Below are 22,742 nucleotides of genomic sequence, written 5' to 3' on the forward strand. Positions count from 1 at the left end.
GGGAGATATTATACAAAACTTCTGAAGCTTTGCTGACATCTGCTGGCTATTTCCCATCATTTTTAGTTTCTAAGATGAGATGATACTAGAGAATGAAGCTGTAAATACCCATGGACTCCCTAAAACTACAAAGTTAAACATACTCAGAAGAAAATATAAAAGCTGCCATCATTGGTGTCCTGCCTGATCCTCACCTATTCTAAACTTTCAGAATTAACAACTTCAAACAAAGCTGCAGATCAGTAAAAGTAGAACCCATGACCTGCTTACCGGTTACAGGAAGGTGATTTAGGCCTCTCTACAACTCATGCAGCTTAAAGAGGAACCGTAACGACTTATAGCAGAATGCAGTAAATTATTCAGGATATCCACTTTTATGTTGAAAAAAAAACCTTGGTTTCAGCATCACAAACACTTCCTGTATATGGCTGTATATTGGTATGGTCTCCCAGGGCTTGCTATACTTAGATGACAGCCTCTATATTCCTGTGACTTCAAGCTCTCTTTAAAGCAAAGTTACTGTCATCTCAAGTGATAACGGTCCAGGGGAAGGATTTTAATCTCAATAATTAATAATATACAGTTGGGATGTAATCTCAGCTTTATGAACACTGTGCACTTACCTGCGCAACCAGCTCTTCTTTCTGTAGGAGTAACTTTTCATACTCACACAGCTGGAGCTGAAAACATAACACCAAACGTTAGAACTATTCCCCTGAACACAACGAAGTAAACAATGAATGTCACAATTTACCTACCGCCAGTTTGTAATTCTCTGTGCAAAGATCATCCAGCGCCTCATTGGCCTTTTCTTTCTCTGCTAGCAACTTATCGTTCTGCAAGAGCAGCAGAGGCTTTGTTATAAGTTAATAGCATTTATGTGTAAGATAGGAACTGACTTAAATCTAAAGATTTGATACTTACCCGGGGCTTCCTCCAGCCCCATAACATGTGAGTCCCGCGCTGTCATCCCATGGACTGCCGCTCAGCCACAATCACTCCCAGTAGTCATGTCAGTCTGGGTCTTCTGGGCATGCGCGGGAGGCCCACACATGTGCAGAAGACCCAGACTGGACCCAACCGAAGCAATTTCCAGGGATGAGTGCCGTGAACGGCAGACCGTGGGAGGACGGCAAGGGACTTGCATGTGTTTATGGGGCTGCAGGAAGCCCTGGCCAGATAAGTATCGAATCTTTAGATTTAATCATCTCTGGTACACTTTAAGGGCCCTTCCCCACTGAACGCATTTCAATCCAATTTTCAAAGCACATGTTTTACTAGTCGCAAGGGCACCGTGATTAACTTGATAAATTAATGGCAGCGCATGCAAATCGCATAGCAAAGGTTGTGCTGTGTCATTTGCTATGCAATCTCCCAATTGAAAAACTTCCCAAAGCCTTGTTGCATCTGAACAAGTGGCGTAGCAATAGGAGATGCAGAGGTTGCAGCTGCACCACGGCCTGGACTAGAGGGTCCCACAGGGGTCCTCCTACATCTGCTGTATTAGCTCTTTATTTGTGCTATACAGGTTATGATCACCTCTGCATGTATGCTGAATAGTGGTAATCGTTAACAAACTGTGCCCCTCCCCTGCTTACCCCTCTCACACTGAAGCTGCCTTTGGCTATGTAAATTGTTATATGTAAAGTGCTTGAAGGAGTCCAATGTAAAACTCCCATTGGGTGGCAGCCATATCTCTTGAGCTGCGTGGGCTAAGCTATAAGTGCGTTTTTTAACCATTTTTCATTAGGAAATTAATTTCTTCCTAAAAGAGTGTACACACCTTAGATGGGTGTCCCCCGTTGGGGATCAGGACCAGCTCCCCTTGGGCGACATAGATGGGCCAGGCTCAGGGCCGGATTTACCATAAGGCACGTGCCTACAGACGCATGATGATGTAAAGGCGGCTCAGTCCACTGTTTGAGTGCCCCTCTCACTCCTTTTCTACGCAGAATCCCAAGCGGAGTGTAAATGAGAAATTACCCAGATCTCGGCATTCCAGTGACCAGATCTCCCTTCAGTCGGGGCACCTCTAGCTACTTCAGAGGGTACTTTTTTGGCTACCTAATAATAAGGGGCACCTGTAGCTACCTATGTCGGGCAAGGGAAGTAAGGGAGACGTGTCTAGGCCAGCCAGCACACTTGCGGTACGGTTTGGAGGGGGGTTGCAGGTTCATGGAGGGCAAAGTCTAGGGTGCCAGGACATCTGTGCCTATAGGCTCCTGTGATGTAAATCCGGGCCTGGGCAGGCTGCACTGATGCCAGTCAGCTACGTTCTGTTGCTATGTGGAGGGACAACGGAGCGACACATGCATGACGTCATGCGGTGGGCAGGGCAGTAGCGTGCACAAAGGAATCGACCATTGCTGGGGGTGAGTTAATTCATCAGGCAAAACGCTTGCGCATCGTGGGTCAGGGGCCTCCATACACATGCCCAATAACGACCGCCTCAGCCGACTCTATTCAAACGTGTACAGTATATAAGGCTTCCTCTTTTGAAATACCATATATTCCGGCGTATAAGACGACTGGGCGTATAAGACGACCCCCCAACGTTTCCAGTTTAAATATAGAGTTTGGGATATACTCGCCGTATAAGACTACCCCTCTTCCAACGTACACCAAATTAAAATTAAAAAAATCATGTACTGGTGCTGTGTATGAACAGATACTGGTGCTGTACTGTATGTGTTACCCAGTATATAACAGTATAGTTAATTGACTTGTTGCATTGGTCAACTCTCCAATCAGCGGGAGGGAAGGGACGCGGGCGGGTAGCGCCGATATGGAGGAGGCGGGGGAGCGGCGCTAACAGACAGGCACAGGTAAACATTGTGCTGGCGACACGCTGCGTGTCGCCAGCACTGCGGGGGGTATAGCGGCGCGCAGGGAGGTCTTGGAGGCACACCATGGGGCAACAGAGGCTGGTGTTAGTGTGCACAACCAGCCTCTGTGCCCCACTAGCATAAGTAAATCCCACCTCGGGTTCTCTTTAACCACTTCACCACTGAGGGGTTTTACCCCCTGAGCACCAGAGCAATTTTCACCTTTCAGCGCTCCTTCCATTCATTCGTCTATAACTTTATCATTACTTATCGCAATGAAATGAACTATATCTTGTTTTTTTCCGCCACCAATTAGGCTTTCCTTAGGTGGGACATTATGCCAAGAATTATTTTTTTCTAAATGTGTTTTAATGGGAAAATAGGAAAAATGTGGGGAAAAAAATAATTATTTTTCAGTTTTCGGCCATTATAGTTTTTAAATAATGCATGCTACTGTAATTAAAACCCATGAAACGTATTTGCCCTTTTGTCCCGGTTATAAAACCATTTAAATTATGTCCCTATCACAATGTTTGGCGCCAATATTTTATTTGGAAATAAAGGTGCATTTTTTTCATTTTTGCGTCCATCCCTAATTACAAGCCCATAGTTTATAAAGTAACAGTGTTATACCCTCTTGACATAAATATTTAAAAAGTTCAGTCCCTAAGGTAACTATTTATGTATTTTTTTTAATTGTAAATTTTTTAATTTTTTTTTAATTACAAAAAAAAAAAAAAAATAGGGAGTGTGGGAGGTAATGAGTTAATTTTATGTGTAAAAGTCATTTATTTGTATGTGAAAAATGTGTAGGGTGTAGTTTACTATTTGGCCACAAGATGGCCACAGTAACTTTTTGTTTTAATGCGACCTCCAAGCTTCCTTCCGGAAGCTTGGAGGAAGTATAAGGAGGCTGGACACGTGAGTTTTTTCTCACAATGATCGCGCTGCCCATAGGAGAGCAGCTGATCATTGCGGGGCTTAGATCAACGAACGGGAATGGATTTTCCCGTTCATTGATCTCTGGGCGAGCGGGCGGCGGCGTGTTTACTAGCGGCGGGCGGCGTGTTTACGAGCGGGAGCGCGGGCAGCGTCGGGAACGCGGAAAGTACGTGTTTCTCCGTCCCTGGTTGTTAAAGGATGGAAAAAGGGGCGGAGAAATACGTACGCGCGGGGGTAAAGTGGTTAAGTAGACTGGTCAGCTCTCCTTGTCTACCTGTTTATCAGAGCGGTATGGAAGAATAGATTGTGCTCCCTCAGCAGGGAGATCTGAGAGGCGGTAACAGGATAGGGTGTATCACCCGGCATCAATGACACCCGGCGTATAAGACGACCCCCAACTTTTCAGAAGATTTTCAAGGGTTAAAAAGTAGTCTTATACGCAGGAATATACAGTAAATAGATCTATGTTTCAAACAAGGCATTTGGCAGTAAGAGGTTAATCTTGTTGTCTTTAAAGATCAGCAGATTGGCTTCGGGCTTCAGGACAAGTCACATGGGGTTGTTGTGCATCACACCCTGTATCACACCATTATAGTTTGGGGGGAAAATGTGTTATTTCGTAAAACACAAAATCTGTGAATTCACTCAGTTATTCACGGTGTTGGTAAGACTTATTGACTCAATGTTTAGCCGCACTTCTATGCATCACAAAGGACCTCTATAGAAAAATGATAGTTAATTACCCCTACAGCCCATTCATCTATTATCAGCAATATTTAATTCAAGAAACACACACACTTTACTTTGTGTTAAAAAATCTTGTCTGGTGGAAGCAAACCTGGAAAAAAAACCTGGATTTTTAAAAGAGTAAAAAAATCTGCTGCCAGGTGAAAGATAAAAGTTTGCAACTCTCATTAGCTGAACTGAAATTCTGGAAATGGCTGAGAGGTGATAAGATTGACAGTTGTGTGATTTTTCTACTGTAGTAGTGATAAGCAGGGACGTAGCTATAAACCATGGGGCCCCATAGCAAAATTTTGATGATTGCCCCACCTCTTTAAAAAAAAAACAACCCCCAAACCTTTGACACACACACACACACACACCGCCCCCCCCCCCCCCCCGCCCCCCCAGAGGTGCTCCCAGCATAAGTGAGCAATCCTCCAGCATTGCTAGCCAGCGTTACCCCAAATATTAGGTAGCTCCCCAGTACAGGTAGCCAGAAGTGCTCCTCACTGTAGGTAGCTGGAGGTACCCCCAGTATTAGGTAGCCCCCTATATGGGTAGTCAGAGGTACCCCCAGTATTACGTAGTCCCCCAGTATGGGTAGTCAGAGGTACCCCAGTATTAGGTAGCTCCCATTGCCACTGGGCCCCTTGGCTACAGGCAGTTGCTATGGCTGCTATAGCGATCCCTACATCTTTGGTGATGAGGAATGGCAGCTGCAAGCAACAGCCACAGCAGCAGTGTATTTGAAAAATAAAAAAAAACAACTTATCACTGCCTACCTGAGACTGAAATCACATGGATGTAAATTTAATACCATGTCAGCAATGCCATTTGTTGTCATGCTACAGGCTGCAATCTTTTATCAGCGAGTAGCAGAATTACTAAAAATAAAAATATGGTCCAGATGTTCTGAATCACTGGTGACAACCTCACTGCTGATGCTTTATTAAATCACATGTATTTTCACATCTTCAGTGCTGCAGGCTTAAAAAGTATACATTTCACATGTTACTCTGTTCAGTGTTTAATCCAATGACACGTCATGCGGTTCTCTGCTTGAGACTTTTTTTTTTTTTTTAATAATACCTCCTCCTGTAAACTCTGCTTCTGGCTGCTGAACAAAAGACTGTCCTTTTCCTGTTGTAGATAAAGATAACATTTACTTGTTCCACATATAGCAGAAAGTAGCAATAGTGTACATGACATTTCATAGTGCTGCTGCATTTACGTTCTCTGCATTTAGGCTACTTGCACACCAAGACGTTGCGTTAGGTGCTACGTTAAGGTCGCATAACGTGCACCTAACACAACGTATGGTGCTGCAAGAGCCGACGGTAGAGTGAGCCGCGTTAGGCGACTCGATTCCTATAATGTCTCCCAGAGTGGCGCTGATTGGCCAGCAGGTCCACGTGATGCGGAGCGAGACACTCCGCATCACGTGGTCCCGCCGGCCAATCAGCGCCCGCCAGTGAAGTGAATATTAAGTAGCCATGTGCGCGGCTACTGTAGCTGGCTCTCCCCGCCTCCTCTCCGCCCCCCACTGCGCATGTGCAAACAGTCTAACGCGGCTATAGCCGCTCCAATGCCGTAGCATGCTGCACTTTGCGGAGAACGTGCAGCGTTACATGTAACACAACGTGGGCTGTGTGAACAGCCCACTTGTGTTACATTGCTGTGCGTTGGGGGAGCGTTACAGGCGCACTAACGTGCGCCTGTAACGTCTTGGTGTGTAAGCAGCCTTAAAGCAGGATTCAACTCTGACATAACTTTCAATAAAAATGTGTTTTGCTACTTTTTATTACCCATACAGCTCTTGTGTGCAAATATTATTATAGAAATAACAAGTTCCCAAAGTACACTTTATCTGCTCTGAAAGCTGCCATTCCAATTTATTGCATAGCTGCTGTATTTATATATTATAATGTATCCAGTGAGAATTTAATTTGTCTTCTGTGTACACTTCCTGCTTGTGTTCCGCTTTAACGCCACTAAGAACGCTTATCAATAGTGGCTGATAAGGAAACATAAACAAGATAATGTAATCACTTCCTCAACTTTGGATTGAGAGCTAAGGTTAGGTATACACAATTTAATTTCCCAGCTGATTTAAAGGGAATCGGACGATTATTTCAAACATGGCTGATCTGTTTCTGATCGATAAAGGGATCGTTTTTGCAGAGTCATCATTGGAAAATTGATCCCTTTATCGGTCGGGAGCAGTTTGGACATGTACACACAATACAACTTTCCGTCAGATCAGACGGGAAATGTAATCTTGTGTACCCAGCATAGGAGCTAAGCTTTCCACTAAAGAAAAAGTGCTGTGTTTAACTGTTTGAATGCTGTTCTGCTACCAATTTTTTATCTGGTAGTAGCCACTTCTGCTTCTGCTCCGCATCACATCTGAGCGCCAGAAATCTCTATTGTGGCGTCCCTTATATCTTTCTGGAAGGGGTCATTTCCTGCTATTGTTACTTTTCATTCTTCCTGTTCTTCATGCGACAGAAGCACACACCACTGGCACAATTCAAAGGACTGAAATAAGGTTTGCCATTCAGGGCAGAGGCGAGAGAGGCTCCAGCCTCAGGGTGCAGTGTAGGAGGGGGCACACAACTCACTCAGCTATCATTCCCCTATTATTTGAAGCAGATAGAAATAAGAAAAGGGGTACATGGCAGTGACTGCAAGCCAGATAACTAGTGATTAAGGTGTTGGGGGCCCTGGGGCACCTCTTTCAATAGTAATCAGTGTGTAACAGCTGGGGTGGGAGGAATGGGGGGGGGGCGCACTTTGGTGTCTCAGCTTTGGATGCTGGAGGACCTTGTCCCGGCTCTGTTGCTATTAATTCCGGGAGTTTCAATTTACAGTAGGCATTGTACCTTTGTATACCCATATGTAGGCTTTCCAAGAGGATATGTTGCTCCAAGACACTAATGTAATCAGTACAAGCCATATGGGAAGTGACATGCACAGGTTAATACTAACCAGCTGCTTCTTCTGTGCACTCAGAATGCTTATTCTGTCCTCTAGTTCTTTAGTAAAAGTCTTCATATCTTCAAGCTCACTGCGGATAGATACAGTTTGTTGCATTGCATGCTGGGAACTAAACGAGATAAATATTAGCAAGTTTGAAGGCTGTATTACTGGAACTTATCGTACTGTTCTTTGCCCATAAATAGTAAAGTCACCTTTGATTCCTATTCCTGGAACAATGTTTATATGTATGTAATCAAAAGAAAAAGTACTCTACAGTAGCTCTTCCGGAGAATAATGCATGTCCTACAGCAATTTATAAAGAGGACTGCAATGCAAACGGGAGTTCCAACACATTATAAAAGACAAGAGCCAGGAGGTCAGGATGTTGTCCAACGTTATAAGCAAGACTCAAGAGCTTGCCTATTTATCAATGGTCAGTTACCATGTGCACAACTGATTCACACAATAACTAGCCGTGGTGAACATACATATGAAGATGCAGATCACACAAGCCTTGCTGGACAGCTTTAAAAGGAACCTGAAGTGAGAGGGCTATGGAGGCTGCCATATTTATTTCCTTTCAAACAGTACCAGTTGCCTGGCAGTTCTCCTAATCCTGTGTCTCGAATACTTTAAGCCATATACCCTGAACAAGCATGCAGCAGATCAGGTATTCTGGCTCGGCTGACTCAGGTTTTATTGGATTAGCTATAGGCTTGTTCCAGGGTTTTGACTCAGATGCTACTTATGCCAGAAGATCAACAGGGCTGCCAGGAAACTGGCATTGTTTACAAGGAAATAAATATGGCAGCTTCCATATCCTTCTTTCCTTTTGTCTCACAATGCTGTGTAATGGGTGTACATACTTCCCACCCCTGTGTAAAATATGTAGTTCATTTGTTCACTGCTTTAACTGTTATACCCTCTTGTCTTGTATCAACTGTTGTATTGTATACTTTGTATTGTTATACCCTGTATGCTATTGTACAGCACCACGGAAGATGCTGGCACTATACAGTATCAATCAATAATAATAATAATAATCCCTCTCACCTCGGGTTCCCTTTAACTTGTTATGCTGGCATTACGATCTCTGACATTGGTCAACAAGCAATATCCTACACAATGGATATTGTTTAATGAACCACCAATTTTATTAGTAAAGGACCACTATAGTGAAAAAAGTAAGCAGTTTAAATCTGATAGAACTAACAGGTTTTGGAGGACACAAACTAGAAATATGTACAGAACTTCTGAGCTCATACCAGAGCTGCCTTTTCAGCAGTGTGGAACCTTAATTCATTGGCTGATTGCAAAATCTCTGGGCCAGGGGTCTGCAACCCGCGGCTCCGGAGCCGCATGCAGCTCTTTTTCACCTTTGCCGCGGCTCCTAGGCGGCTCCGGTGTCAGTGGCTGCGGCGCGAGTGTGACGTGTGCTGTCCCTGGCCGGCAGCCTATCAGAGAGGCCACCGGACCAGTGCAGTGCAGGACTTCGGGCGGCCATTTTCCCGTAGCCCTGCAGTGTAATGCTTGTGCATATGGGGGTCATATCTGCTAACGATTTGTGCATATGGGGGTCATATCTGCTAACGATTTGTGCATATGGGGGTCATATCTGCTAACGATTTGTGCATATGGGGGTCATATCTGCTAACGATTTGTGCATATGGGGGGTCATATCTGCTAACGATTTGTGCATATGGGGGTCATATCTGCTAACGATTTGTGCATATGGGGGTCATATCTGCTAACAATTTGTGCATATGGGGGTCATATCTGCTAACGATTTGTGCATATGGGGGTCATATCTGCTAACGATTTGTGCATATGGGGGTCATATCTGCTAACGATTTGTGCATATGGGGGTCATATCTGATAACGATTTGTTCATATGGGGGTCATATCTGATAACGATTTGTGCATATGGGGGTCATATCTGCTAACGATTTGTGCATATGGGGGTCATATCTGATAACGATTTGTGCATATGGGGGTCATATCTGCTAACGATTTGTTTTATAATGGTTTTGCGGCTCCCAGTTTTTTTTCTCTTTTCGGAAGCGGGTCCAAGTGGCTCTTTATGTCTTAAAGGTTGCAGACCCCTGCTCTGGGCCTTCTGTGTTGTTACAGGGGAGGGGAGTCCCTGCCATGTCATTGGTTACTTTGCATCATGTGATTCAGGGAAATAGGAATTGGAATCTGAGGAAGTAAATGATGGTTCATCAATAAGCCACTTAAAGTAGAACTCCAGACAGTTTGTCTTCAACAGAATGTGGTTTATTTGTGTACCATACAGAGTTATTGTAGTAAAATTATTATAGTAAAGCTCCACATGGGTCCTGACATGCTAACCAAACTAAAATGTCCCTAATCCATTAAAAATCACAACAAAAATAACATGGCTTGGTCCGTAAAGAAACTGTAGGATATGACAGGATAACTGGACCTGAGGAGACATTAAAATGGGCAAATGAACTTACCCGGAGCTTCCACCAGTCCCTCTGCCTCCTCTGGGCTCCCTCCGTTCTGCCCCCGGCGGCTCCGTTAATGTGCATGCACCACCCCTCCACGTAGCCGCCTCTCTCGCATGCCCATCAGCGTAAGCTTTATGCACACGCACAGTTTTTGAAGGAGCGAACTGCGCGTGTGCAGATTGCTTACGGCGATGGGTGCGCAAGCGAGACAGGTGCGCGGAGGGCAGAACAGAGGGAGCCCGGAGGACACAGAGGGAATTTATCAACTACTAAGGGCTGGAGGAAGCCCCAGGTAAGTTCATTTGCCCATTTTAACCACTTACCGACCGCCCACTGCACAGGGGCGGCGGGAAAGTGGATCCCGCAAGGACCGCCGCATGTACAATTGGCGGCGGTCCTTGTACGGGCATGGGCGGAGCGATCGCGTCATTCGTGGCGCGATCAGCCACCGGCGACTGGCTCCGCCCCCCTCGCGCTGAATGGGGTCATTTGTGGGGTTCCTATACTGCCCTGGCATTTTAGGGGCCCTAAACCGTGAGGAGTAGTCTTGAAACCAAATGTCGCAAAATGACCTGTGAAATCCTAAAGGTACTCATTGGACTTTGGGCCCCTTACCGCAGTTAGGGTGCAAAAATGTGCCACACATGTGGTATCGCCGTACTCAGGAGAAGCAGTATAATGTGTTTTGGGGTGTATTTTTACACATACCCATGCTGAGTGGGAGAAATATCTCTGTAAATGGACAATTGTGTGTAAAAAAAATCAAACAATTGTCATTTACAGAGATATTTCTCCCACCCAGCATAGGTATGTGTAAAAATACACCTCAAAACACATTATACTACTTCTCCTGAGTACGGCAATACCACATGTGTGGCACTTTTTTGCAGCCTAACTGCGCTAAGGGGCCCAAAGTCCAATGAGCACCTTTAGGCTTTACAGGGGTGCTTACAAATTAGCACCCCCAAAATGCGAGGACAGTAAACACACCCCACAAATGACCCCATTTTGAAAAGTAGACACTTCAAGGTATTCAGAGAGGGGCATGGTGAGTCCGTGGCAGATTTCATTTTTTTTTTGTCACAAGTTAGCAGAAATGGAAACTTTTTCTTTTTTTTTTTCTTGTCACAAACTGTCGTTTTCCGCTACCTTGTGACAAAAAATAATATCTTCTATGAACTCACTATGCCTCTGAGTGAATAATTTGGGATGTCTTCTTTCCAAAATGGGGTCATTTGGGGGGTATTTATACTATCCTGGAATTCTAGCCCCTCATGAAACATGACAGGTGGTCAGAAAAGTCAGAGATGCTTGAAAATGGGAAAATTCACTTTTTGCACCATAGTTTGTAAACGCTATAACTTTTACCCAAACCAATAAATATAGGCTGAATGTTTTTTTTTTTTAATCAAAAACATGTTTGTCCACATTTTTCGTGCTGCATGTATACAGAAATTTTACTTTATTTGAAAAATGTCAGCACAGAAAGTTAAAAAAATCATTTTTTTGACAAAATTCATGTCTTTTTTGATGAATATAATAAAAAGTAAAAATCGCAGCAGCAATCAAATAGCACCAAAAGAAAGCTTTATTAGTGACAAGAAAAGGAGCCAAAATTTATTTAGGTGGTAGGTTGTATGAGCGAGCAATAAACCGTGAAAGCTGCAGTGGTCTGAATGGAAAAAAAGGGTCTGGTCCTTAAGGGGGGGGGGGGGGGGGGGGGGGTAAAGCCTACGGTCCTCAAGTGGTTAATGTTCAAAAGGATTGTCAGCACACCGTTCTCAATAGCACATACTTTATTGTGCCAGTCTCCACAAGGTAGTCCAACAATTGTTTCGGGGCCACGCAGGGAAATAAAGAAGCGGAAAAAGACAACCCAGAATGCCCTGCAACTTCTTTTAGTGGCAACGTACCAAATAAGAGTCAGGTAAACTGGGGAATGATCATTTATAAACAAGAAAAGTAATAGAGATTTTAACTTTTGGATTGCCTGGTTAGCATGCTTATTACTTGTTTACCAGATAAAAATAAAGACAGTTACACTTTAAAGTAAACGGTCTGTCTCATTGAGTTGTACAATGTGCTAATGCTGAGTTTTGCTTCATACAGCTGATGCTAAACGCATTTTCTGTGCTACCCTGGTTTATACAGTATGTTATAATCTTCTCTATGGACTGAATAAAAAAAAACAATATACTCTGACAGTATACTCTGTACAGCGCTGCGTAAGATATCGGCGCTATATAATATACTAAATAACAATGTCCTGCCTGAACGTTATCCCAATGGGGATCCTCCTAACTCCCATTGGTCTTTTAATAGACCAATGGGGAGACTTAGAGCCAAAATTCAAAGATGCTTTCAGCCCTAGCTATACAGAGTATAGCTAGAGCTGTGTCCTCTGCGGCGGTGAGCGGCGCTGTGTGTCGGCGAGGGCGCGTCTTTGATCTTCAATCAAGATGAAGCTCGCAAGATTAGAGGATATTGGCGTGGGACCTTTCCCGAGGATATTGGCGTGGAAACGTTTTCTTAAAGGTACAGGTAAGTATTTCTGGTTAATTAAGACTAATAAAAGACTTTTTTCGTGGTTGTTTTTATTTCATTTAACCCTTTGTGGAAATGGGTAAGGGGTACTTTGTACCCCTATACTCATTTCTCCTGGGAGGGGGGCAGGCATCTGGGGTCTCCTTCTTAAAGGAGACTCCCAGATTCCACCATGAACCCCCCCAGGGAGTCGTCGCCCCCACCTCCTCCTGGGGCACTGGAGGTGGGGAAGAGCCCCTTGTCCATGGATTGGACAAGGGCTCTGGGGAGGGAAGGGGAAGGCTTGGCCGCCCCTCACCCCTGGAGCTCCCCCATACCATGGACCATGAAGACTGGTATAGCTCAGGGTGCGAAGCCCTAGTCGGCCGGGGCTCCGCATTCTGGCTATTCCAGCCTGCATGGGAGACAAGGAGTTACAGAGGCTCGGGAAGGAGGCCTCCATGCCATTTAAAAAAAAAAATTCCCACACTCTGAACATAAAAAAAAAAGTTGGTAGAAATAAATAAAACAATTTTTTTTTAAAATATTGTTTCCCACTATTTTTTTAGCATATCCTGCAAATTTGCTGTTGCTAGGATGTAAGGGGCCTTTGCTATTAACTGCTAAAGTCGGTGGGAATTGTTTCTCTAAGAACTGTCATTTACGCATTTAAATGTAACTTTTTTTCCTTTGAAACTTTTAAATCGATTTTTCTCAAAAAGTATAAGGTCTTTTTGGGAAAAAAAATGTTCCTCTTGTTCCCACTGTTCTTCTTAACATAACCTGAAAATGTGGTGTTTCTAGCTTTTAAGGGGGCTTTCCAGAGCCGGGACAAGGTCCTCCAGCACCCAAGGCTGAGACACCAAAGTACGCCCCTCTATCCCTGGCACCCCAGCCATCACACACTGATTGCTATTAGACTAAGAGGCGCCACAGGGCCCACATCCTCCCCAACACCTTAATATCTAGTTATCTGGCTTGCAGTCACTGCTATGTATCCCCTTTTCTTATTTCTTTCTGCTTCAAACACAATTAGGAATGACAGCTGAATGAATTCTGCGCCCCCTCCTACACTGCGCCCTGAGGCTGGAGCCTCTCCAGCCTATCCCTCGGCCCGGCCCTGGGCTTTGCTATTAAACGTTAAAGTCGGCGGGCAGACATATTTTCAAATGGCAGCAAAGCAGAGCTTAAAACGATAAACTACGTTCACAAGGTCTGTGCCATTGTAACCTTTAAAACGATAAATATCGTTTTAAACAAATATCGGGCGGAAGCTGGGCCATTATTTAACCAACGCCGTTTTTCACTGGATGCTCACAGGTGTCCACCTCCTTAGTAAATGACTGCAACCACCTCATTCCCTCTCCCCCTGCCAGGCCATTGGATCATTCCCTTTGGGCACATGGGAGGTGTTGGGGCTGAATTGCTGGATTATTTTAAAAATACATTACCCTTCAAATGAATCAATAAAATAGGAGGCCAAAGTAGTGTACCTGCAACACCAGTGACGCTTTATCCTACATACCTTCTCAGCTGGCATCTGACTTCAGCTATCTCCTCAGCCAGGTGAGCATTAGACTCCTCAGCTGACTCCAAATTCTTCTGTAGTTTGTTCCTCTGATCAATCAGTTTCTTGTTCATAAATGCAAGATCGGCAATTTTGTTTGTTAAATCAATCTGCTCTCCCCTGCAGGCAAACCAGAGCCGTATACATACAGAATACAGTAAACAGCACAGCAAACCATAAAAGTATAATACTCTTTAGTACAAAAGAACAGACAAAGAATATATAATTAATGTAGGGATTTAACCACTTCAGTACCAGCGGTCTCTGGCTCCTTAAGGACCAGAGATGGCTGGTAAGAAAAATGGAACCTACTGATGTCACACTACACAGATTCGCTGCTTCCACTTATTGCGCTGCCCCTCCGTCACTGAAGCCTACTCGCTCAGCAGTGGCTACGATGGAAGAGCTCTGTGAGCCGGTCAGGAGCTGATTTCATTGGCTCCTGACCCTGTGATCAATGTGAGCCATTGAGATTGGCTCACAGTGATCACGGGGTCAGGAGCCAATGAAATCAGTTCCGGACTGGCTCACGGAGCTCTGCTGTCATATGCATTTGTCTAAGTGTCCATGGACTATATCCAGTGTAGATTGCATGGACATTTACATTTCCCAGTTAACTCATATCCATAGGGTAGGGACAGGTGGCATTGCTTAAGACTACATCTGAGGGCCCCATGAAAGCTTTGCTATGGGGCCCCATAATCTCTAGCTGGACAGAAGGGCGAGTGGGCTGTAGCAGTGAGAGATCGGTGCAATCAGCGGGAGCGGCGGGCTAATTGAAATCTCCGTCCTGGCAGAGATAACAGCTCCCAAACAGGGCAAAGATTTCAATAAATGATGGTCCGGAAAGGGACACTACAGCAAATCATCCTATTTCTAACTAAGAGAAAGAATGAATTAGGTATGAATGGGAAGTAAATAATAATAAAAATAAACAGAACCATCACAGCAGTCATCCAACCATTGGGCATCCCGTCGGCTGATTAGTAACTGATGGAGATGTTGCTCCGTTCATTCCCTTGTGGGGGAGATCAAAATAAACTGTCCTTATGTACGTACCGCACATGAGAGAGACACAGAGGTGTCCAAAACAATGCCTGCACAAGTGCAGAGGGCCTCACATGCAACACTAGTAATCTGCGAGGAGCAGTATAGCAAGTCCGGCGGCAGAGCAAGTGGGAGGAGTATGCCCCAGCTCCTACCACATCTCTATAGGGAGGTACAATTAAAAAAAAAAGTTTATTTTGTTCTCCCCCACAAGGGAATGAGCTGAGCAACATCTCTGTCAGTTACTACCAAGGCAACAGGATGCCCAGTGGTTGGGTGACTACTATGATGGTTCTGTTTATTTTTAACTATTATTTTTTTCCCCATTCATGCCTAATTAATCCTGTCTTTTAGTTAGAAATAGGATGATTCGCTACCGTTCCCCTTTAAGTTACAGAACGAAAGGAGGTTTTTATGAGCACTAAAGAGAAAGAAAGCAAATAAGCTTACACCTGTTTCTAGTTTTACTCAAGTAAATAGGATAGGATCTTGCAAGGTAAAAAAATAATTTCCCAGTGACTTGTCAGGTCAATGTAAATTCATATTTCTGCAATCTCTCATGTAAGCACCATCAGAGTGATTATGTGCGTAATGTACCACAATATTCTGCATAAATTCTGGGTATTGTCACATTGCCAGTTCTTACAATCCACAGCAGGATAGACCTGAAATGCTGGTCTACACTACTGCTTCTCAGCTGAAGTGTGAAAAACCCTCATATGTAGGCATATGTATACTATGTATGTATGTGCAGTATGTATGCTAACCTCTTATTGAGGCCTAATACTGACCTTGACCCTACCTGTACACCTAAAACTGACCTTTACCATCTTTACCAACATATACCATTTTTGACCAGGGCCCCATTTAACCTAAAATGTCCCTGACAAAAGCAGTAGGATTCTTTAGCATATATAGCAATAATTTTCTGTTTTTAACAGGCTCAGAAAGCATCAGACAAGTCTATGGATCAATGCAGAACTCAGGAGCAGTTTGATAGGATGTAGCTGACTGTCTGCCTTAGGCAACATGATAAAAAATGCATCAATTGTCTACTTCCTTCCAATTAATATGACGTAAAAATGATTTTGTCTTACGTGTACTTTTGCATATGACCACCATATCCCTCCAGCTGTGAAGGTTTGGAACGCAGCTTTACTATGAAGAGGAAAAGCAACCCATAATCACAGCCTCAGAAAACATGCATAGACATGTACAAATAATCTATAGAACATGTTGGACACAACTGATGATTACATGATTAATAGCAATAGTTATACATCCTCAGAGGTGTAACCTAATGTCCAATAGCCTTTTACCAAGCATAATCTGTATAATCCTATGTCTCATACAAAAACCTTGAACTGTCCTGGTGGAAGTCTTTGTTTGATTAAAGACTACCTCCAACCAAAAACAGAATTATCTTTAAGAAAGAAAGAAAATTGCCCAGGCCCAATTCCAGATGGGAGGAAGGGATTTCAAGACCATATTTGGAATATGAACCCTGGGGGTGAGAAAATCACACTTTATTAAAGGACATTTGTAAGCAGTTAAAAAAAATAACTTATGGTCTGGAAAGGGACACTATAGCAAATCATCATATTTCTAACTAAGAGAAAGAATAACTCTACCACCCCCCTGCAGACGTCCTGTGCCCGCGCTGGGACAAAACATTTTGGGAATCATGTAAAAGCAATCTGCTCTAGGTTTTTTAGGGATAATCATCTCAACAACACGTTGTTGGATGTTTGTGGGCAATTTCTCTACCATGTTATTGAGTGCCATCCTGTAGCTCTTTGTAGGGTCCCCTTGTAATTTAGCATAGTGTATACTGTTGGACAACTGTCTTTGTGCCTCCTGGACATAGTCACTGGTGTTCCTGATGGCTATGGCACCCCCTTTATCCCTTGGTTTGTTGACAATGTCTCTATTCTCCTTCCCCAAGCACATAAGGGTTTCCATAATTTACAGCCAAGCAATATGATGCAATCGGATCTGTTCTGACAGGGGTGATGGAGATAGACACCTGGATTACCTGAAGAAGAACTTTATTAAACAAAGACATAATCCACTAATGGCCGAGGCCCAAATTAAGAAGTCTAACATCATCCGTAGGACTCAACTCCTGAAATACAAGCAAGACCAGGAAGAGAGCCATGTCCCACTGGTGGTAACCCACATCCCACACCTGGAAATCTGAAGAAAGATTGAAAAAGAACTCCAACCTTTTTTACACAAGGATCAGAGACAGAGAAAGATATTCCCTGAACCTCCCCTTCTGGCATATCGCCAGCCACCCATTCTTAAACAGATGATCGGCCGAAACAGAATGAAACATTGCCCTGCCAAAAGAAAAGATGTGGGACCTGCAAACACATCTATTCCATCGACAGTATACCAATACCAGGTAAACTACAGGAATACAAAGTACAAGGCACTTTTTCCTCTGATTCTTTAAATGTGGTAAATTTGATCACGTGTGCAAAATGCCCCAAAGGAATTTATGTGGGAGAAACAAGACGAACATGAGCGTATGAACCATCACAGGTTCACCATTAACAGGAAAAAAAACAAAACGAATATGCTGATCTCCCTTTGCCCACACACTTCTGCTCACATAGCCACAGTTTAAGTGATCTTCTCGTCACTGTATAAACTGGCGGCTTTAAATCGCACAACGACAGACTATAAGAGAGTCTAAGTGTATACATTGGTTTAAAATTGGCTCTGCCTGTTCAGTAAGCCAGCACCTATTCAGTAGGAGACCTTAGGCAAGTCTCCCTAACACTGCTACTGCCTATAGAGCGTGTCCTAGTGGCTGCAGCTCTGGCGCTTTGAGTCCGCCAGGAGAAAAGCGCAATACAAGTGTTTGTCTTTGTCTTTTTTTTTTCTAAATAAGGATTACAATTTCTTGTGTAGATATGATGGGTTTTGAACCAGAGCTGAACTAAATGCAAAAATCGATACTCTCCCATGGCTTCCTGCAGCAGCATAAGCACCTGTGAGTCCCTCGCCGTCCTCCTGCGGTCTGCCGTTCAGCAGTGATCAGCCCCGGTAATAGGTTCAGTCACGTCAGTCCAGGTCTCCGGCGAATGCTCGGGAGGTCCGCGCATGCACAGAAGACCCAGACTGGACCTGACTGTGCCTATTACCGGGCTGATCTCGGCTGAACAGCAGGCCGTGGGAGGACGGCGAGGTACTCACACATGCTTATGCTGCTGCAGGAATTCATGGGTAAGTATACATTTTTGCATTTAGTTCAGCTCTGGTAGACTTTAAATCCCACTATCCTTTTTGTTTTTTTTTATTTTCTTGTGCCACAATTCCTTTTTAATCCTTGTGCAGGTAAGAAGGTTTTTTAAATTCTACAAATTGCTTTAGCGTATAACAAACATTGTATGTAGCCTTACCTAGTTATGTTTGAATGAGTTACGATGTCTCCTCACCACACTGAGTCTGTAGAATGTGGTGCTCAAGCAGACAAGTGGTTTTATCTTTTTTTTGTCATAAATTACTTAGCATCTCTGGGGGACTCTCTTGATGTTGTAACTAGGCATATAATGACATGTATTGCGGTACAATGTATCTCTAATTTATTTAAGTATTTATATAAAACCGACATATTACGCAGCACTGTACATAGTATATTGTCTTGTCACTAAATGTCCATCAGAGGGACTCACAATCTAATCCCTACCATAGTCATGTGTCTATGTATGTATCATGTAGTGCATGTATTATAGTCTAGGGCCAATTTAGGGGAAAGCCAATTACATATCTGTATGTTTTTGGGATGTGGGAGGAAAGCAGAGTGCCCAAAGGAAACCCACGCAGACACGGGGAAAACATACAAACTTTGTGCAGATGTTAACCTGGCTGGGATTCGAACCGGGGACCCAGCGCTGCAAGGCGACAGCGCTATCCACTATGCCACTGTGCTTTTTTTATGTTCAGAGTATATAAGCTGTGTTCTATAGTTAGTCCGTATACAGGAATCAGTCTGAGGAAGTCTTCATAGCTGAAAGCTTACTGCTTTTCTTCTAAGTTAGCCAATAATTGGTATCACCCTAATTCAAAACTTTTTGCTTATGCTGATATCAACAAAGCATGAATCTTGTGCCTTTATAATTAGGCAGTAAGGATGATCATTGAGATGCACATAATTCCTAGTTGATGCAATTTTTTTATGTTACTTTAATGCAAATGTATACAACTTACTATTAAACCAACCAAATGCTGCAGTGGCTGGAGTTGGTTGGTTCATTTTCAATCTGTATACATTAGTATGAATTCGGTATAAACATTTGCATCAACTCAACAACGAGACTGTGAATGAACATAAAAACAGCGACTGGCCCACTGACATTCATTACACATGTAGCAGTGTGTGTTTCCTGATATACAGCAAACAGGGCAACATTAGGACAGTTTACCACCCAAGGCTCACTGTAAGCCACTCCGCCTCCCCCACCAACCTCCCAGTCCTGTACACCTCCGTCCTGTCTGCTCCCCCTGTCCCGTTTGTTCCCCTGGTCTTGTGCTTTCAGCTTGTGCTCCCCCATCCTGTGTACTTCCCTGTTCCTGTGCTCAACCCATTCTGAGCTTGAGGGTAGCACAGCACAGAATAGGGGGATCACAGGACCAGTGCTTCACTGCTCGCCCCTATGGAAGCAGGGCAGCCGAGTTTGTGACTGCTGTGGTTTCCATATTTGGCAGTTTGACTGCCTTAGTGTCCCAGCCGGCAGCGCGCCCCTTGCTTCCTGGCATCCTAGGCCATGGCCTTTGTGGCCTTGCCTCAAATACGGCCATGGCAGCAAAATGTGCGTGCTTTTAAGAAGTGTGTTCCCTGCCTACGTGTGCTAATTTGCAAGGAAATGTCACAAAGAGGAAATAAAATAGAATTTTCTAAAATTATAAAATAAATAAGCCTGGAGCACTTACACTCCAGTTTAACAACTTTCACCACACACTGCATAGAAATAAAACATACCAATGAGCATTTCCTTTTTTGTGATGTTGTTGTTTCAGTCAAAATTGCTTTTGCTAAACCATTGAAGATATTCACTGAAGTTACACAAAGAATTATCATGGATACATGGGTGGCAAAATGACTGACAAACCAGCACAAATCAATTGATGCATATATATAGCGAGTGGATACATACTGGCACAAATCAGCATACTAGGAATTTTTGAATACAGATTCACAGATTCATGCTTGCTTATAAGCTCCCATCTGTGCTTTCACCTACCAGATGGTTGCTGCTGTACGCCTACAATATCAGTCTCATTCTCTAACGGCAATCTTACATCCCTAGAACAAAAAAAGAAAATCATTTAGTGCTGGGTTTAGGGTAAGTTTACGCTAAATCCACTGCAATGTGCACAGGGCTGGATTTACTGAAGGCACGTGCCTACAGGCACCTGATGATGGAGAGGCAGCTCACTCCCCTACACCAGTACCGCCTTCCTTATGCAGAGTCCTGATGAGAGTGTAAATGAGAGGTTACTCACCCTGCTCTCGGCATTCCACTGACAAGATCTCCCTTCAGTCGGGGGCACCACTAGCTACTTAAAGAGACTCTGTAACTTTAAAAAGATCCCCTGCGGGGTACTCACCTCGGGTGGGGGAAGCCTCCGGATCCTAATGAGGCTTCCCACGCCGTCCTGCGTCCCACGGGGGTCTCGCTGCAGCCCTCTGAACAGCCGGCGACAGGCCCGACTGTAATTCCAATATTTACCTTTGCTGGCTCCAGCGGGGGCGCTGTGGCTGCATTCGGCTCGGAAATAGACGGAAATACCCGATCTCCGTCGGGTCCGCTCTACTGCGCAGGCGCCGGAGACTTGCGTCTGCGCAGTAGAGCGAACCCGACGGCGATCGGGTATTTCCGCCTACTTCGGAGCCGACAGCCATCAGAGCGCCTGCGCAGGAACCAGGAAGGTAAATATTACGTCACGGCTGTACGGAGGGCTGCAGCGAGACCCCCGAGGGACGCAGGACGGCGTGGGAAGCCTCATTAGGATCCTGAGGCTTCCCCCACCCGAGGTGAGTACCCCCCAGGGGACGTTTTGCCGTTACAGTTCCTCTTTAATACTGAGAGTACCTCTGGTTACCTAATGCTAAGGGGCACCTGTAGCTACCTATGATGGGCAAGGGAAGTAAGGGAGAAGTCACAGCTGGGTCAGCCAGCACACTTGTGGTGCAGTTTGGTGGGGGTTGTAGGATCATGGAGGGTGAAGTCTAGGGTGCCAGGACATCTGTGAGGTAAATACGGGCCTAGTCATGGCGTTGACTGTCTTGTCACCATTTATTTGTAAATATGGTATAACGTGTGCATTATCTGGTAGAGCACAGCCCAAACACGTGTTATTATGAAGCTACTCAATGCACCAAGGCTGCTAGTACATCAGTGTGAATAGGCCCATTGTGGGGACCACTACAGTGATTGCTATGCAATTATAACATACTGTATGTTTAAATGCACTCCAACGCACATGGGCCCGTATGCAATTACATTTTTCACCTGTACATTTATCGCCTAGGAGAAAACTTTAAAATTCTCTTTAAACTAACTTTTCAGCATATTACTCAAGTATAAGTCTACCCAGCATTTACCCAGCAATTGAAAAAGTACCCAAAAGTTGGTAAAAAAAAGTGCTATAAAATTTATTTTGAGTATTTTCTTGCTAGCTGGTGGCTTAAAAGGCATTTTATGACATGTTGTGTAAATATCACCTAGGAGAAAACTCAGGAGAAAAGGGAATTACATATGGGCCATGGTGTGAATGCACCCTCAGGTCCCCTTACACACTTTCCTGCCATTGTGATATGATTGTTCTTCACCGCAACGGTCCCTAAAGGTTGCATCGCACATTAATGGTGAGACATATATTCCACATTTCCTGTGAAAACACGCATGGCTGCAGGGCATAAAGTCAAAAATCAATTCCTTATTTGTATCTGGTAAACAAGTAATAACCATGCTAACCAGGCAATCCAAAAGTTAAAATCACTATTACTTTTCTTGTTGATAAATGATCATTCCCCAGTTTACCTGACTCTTATTTGGTACACACAAAATTTGGTACACACAAAGGAAGTTGCAGGTCATGCTGTGTTGTCCTTTTTTGCTTCTCTATTTCCCCTCTGACACAGGTCACCTGTGTCAGAGGCAGAGCCCTTAACCATTGTAATATCCAATAAAACACATATGAAAATACATATCTTGCCATGCCAACATTTTTTTAGGCAGGGTTCACACTAATCTGTTTTTTTTTTGTGCATTTCCTGCACATAAAGACTGAGAACTAAAGTTAATCAATGGGCCAGTTCACAAGACAGTTAGACAAGTGTGGATCCAGCCTTATTTGAGTAGTGAAGGGTTAGAACCCTTGTCAGGTTTTTTTTGCTGTTGGTGTTGCCCCTGAGCACAATTCCTGGCCCAATGAACCCTTGCTGTCAGAACAGAAAGATGCACAGGAAAAACCTGGAAGAAAGAAAGAGTAACTCTCAGGGCTTGTTCACACTATGGGCTTGATTCACAAAAGAGTGCTAACTGTTAGCACGGCCGTTTTCGATATCGATTTCGCGGAAAAATTCGCGTTTGTGCGCAAAAACTGTGTCGTTTCGCACGAAAATTCGCGATCGCGCACAATGCA

General features: G+C 44.1%; 1 protein-coding gene across 5 annotated transcripts in view; it reads right to left on the reverse strand.

Annotated features, from left to right (window-relative positions):
• Positions 1-22,742, reverse strand: part of KASH5 (KASH domain containing 5) — an 88,768-nt gene that overhangs the window by 46,285 nt on the left and 19,741 nt on the right. For 3 of the 5 annotated variants that reach the window (XM_068241181.1, XM_068241180.1, XM_068241179.1), the window contains exons 5-11: positions 20,336-20,397; positions 16,181-16,241; positions 13,995-14,156; positions 7,482-7,599; positions 5,583-5,633; positions 759-836; positions 624-680 (exon numbers count right to left, since the gene is read on the reverse strand). In XM_068241181.1, coding sequence (XP_068097282.1) covers positions 624-680; positions 759-836; positions 5,583-5,633; positions 7,482-7,599; positions 13,995-14,156; positions 16,181-16,241; positions 20,336-20,397 — 589 coding nt within the window. The remainder of the gene's footprint in view (positions 1-623; positions 681-758; positions 837-5,582; positions 5,634-7,481; positions 7,600-13,994; positions 14,157-16,180; positions 16,242-20,335; positions 20,398-22,742) is intronic. The other 2 variants (XM_068241182.1, XM_068241183.1) reach the window with 2 other exon arrangements.

Source organism: Hyperolius riggenbachi, chromosome 6 (genome assembly GCF_040937935.1).
Source record: "Hyperolius riggenbachi isolate aHypRig1 chromosome 6, aHypRig1.pri, whole genome shotgun sequence".
Lineage (NCBI taxonomy): Eukaryota > Metazoa > Chordata > Amphibia > Anura > Hyperoliidae > Hyperolius > Hyperolius riggenbachi.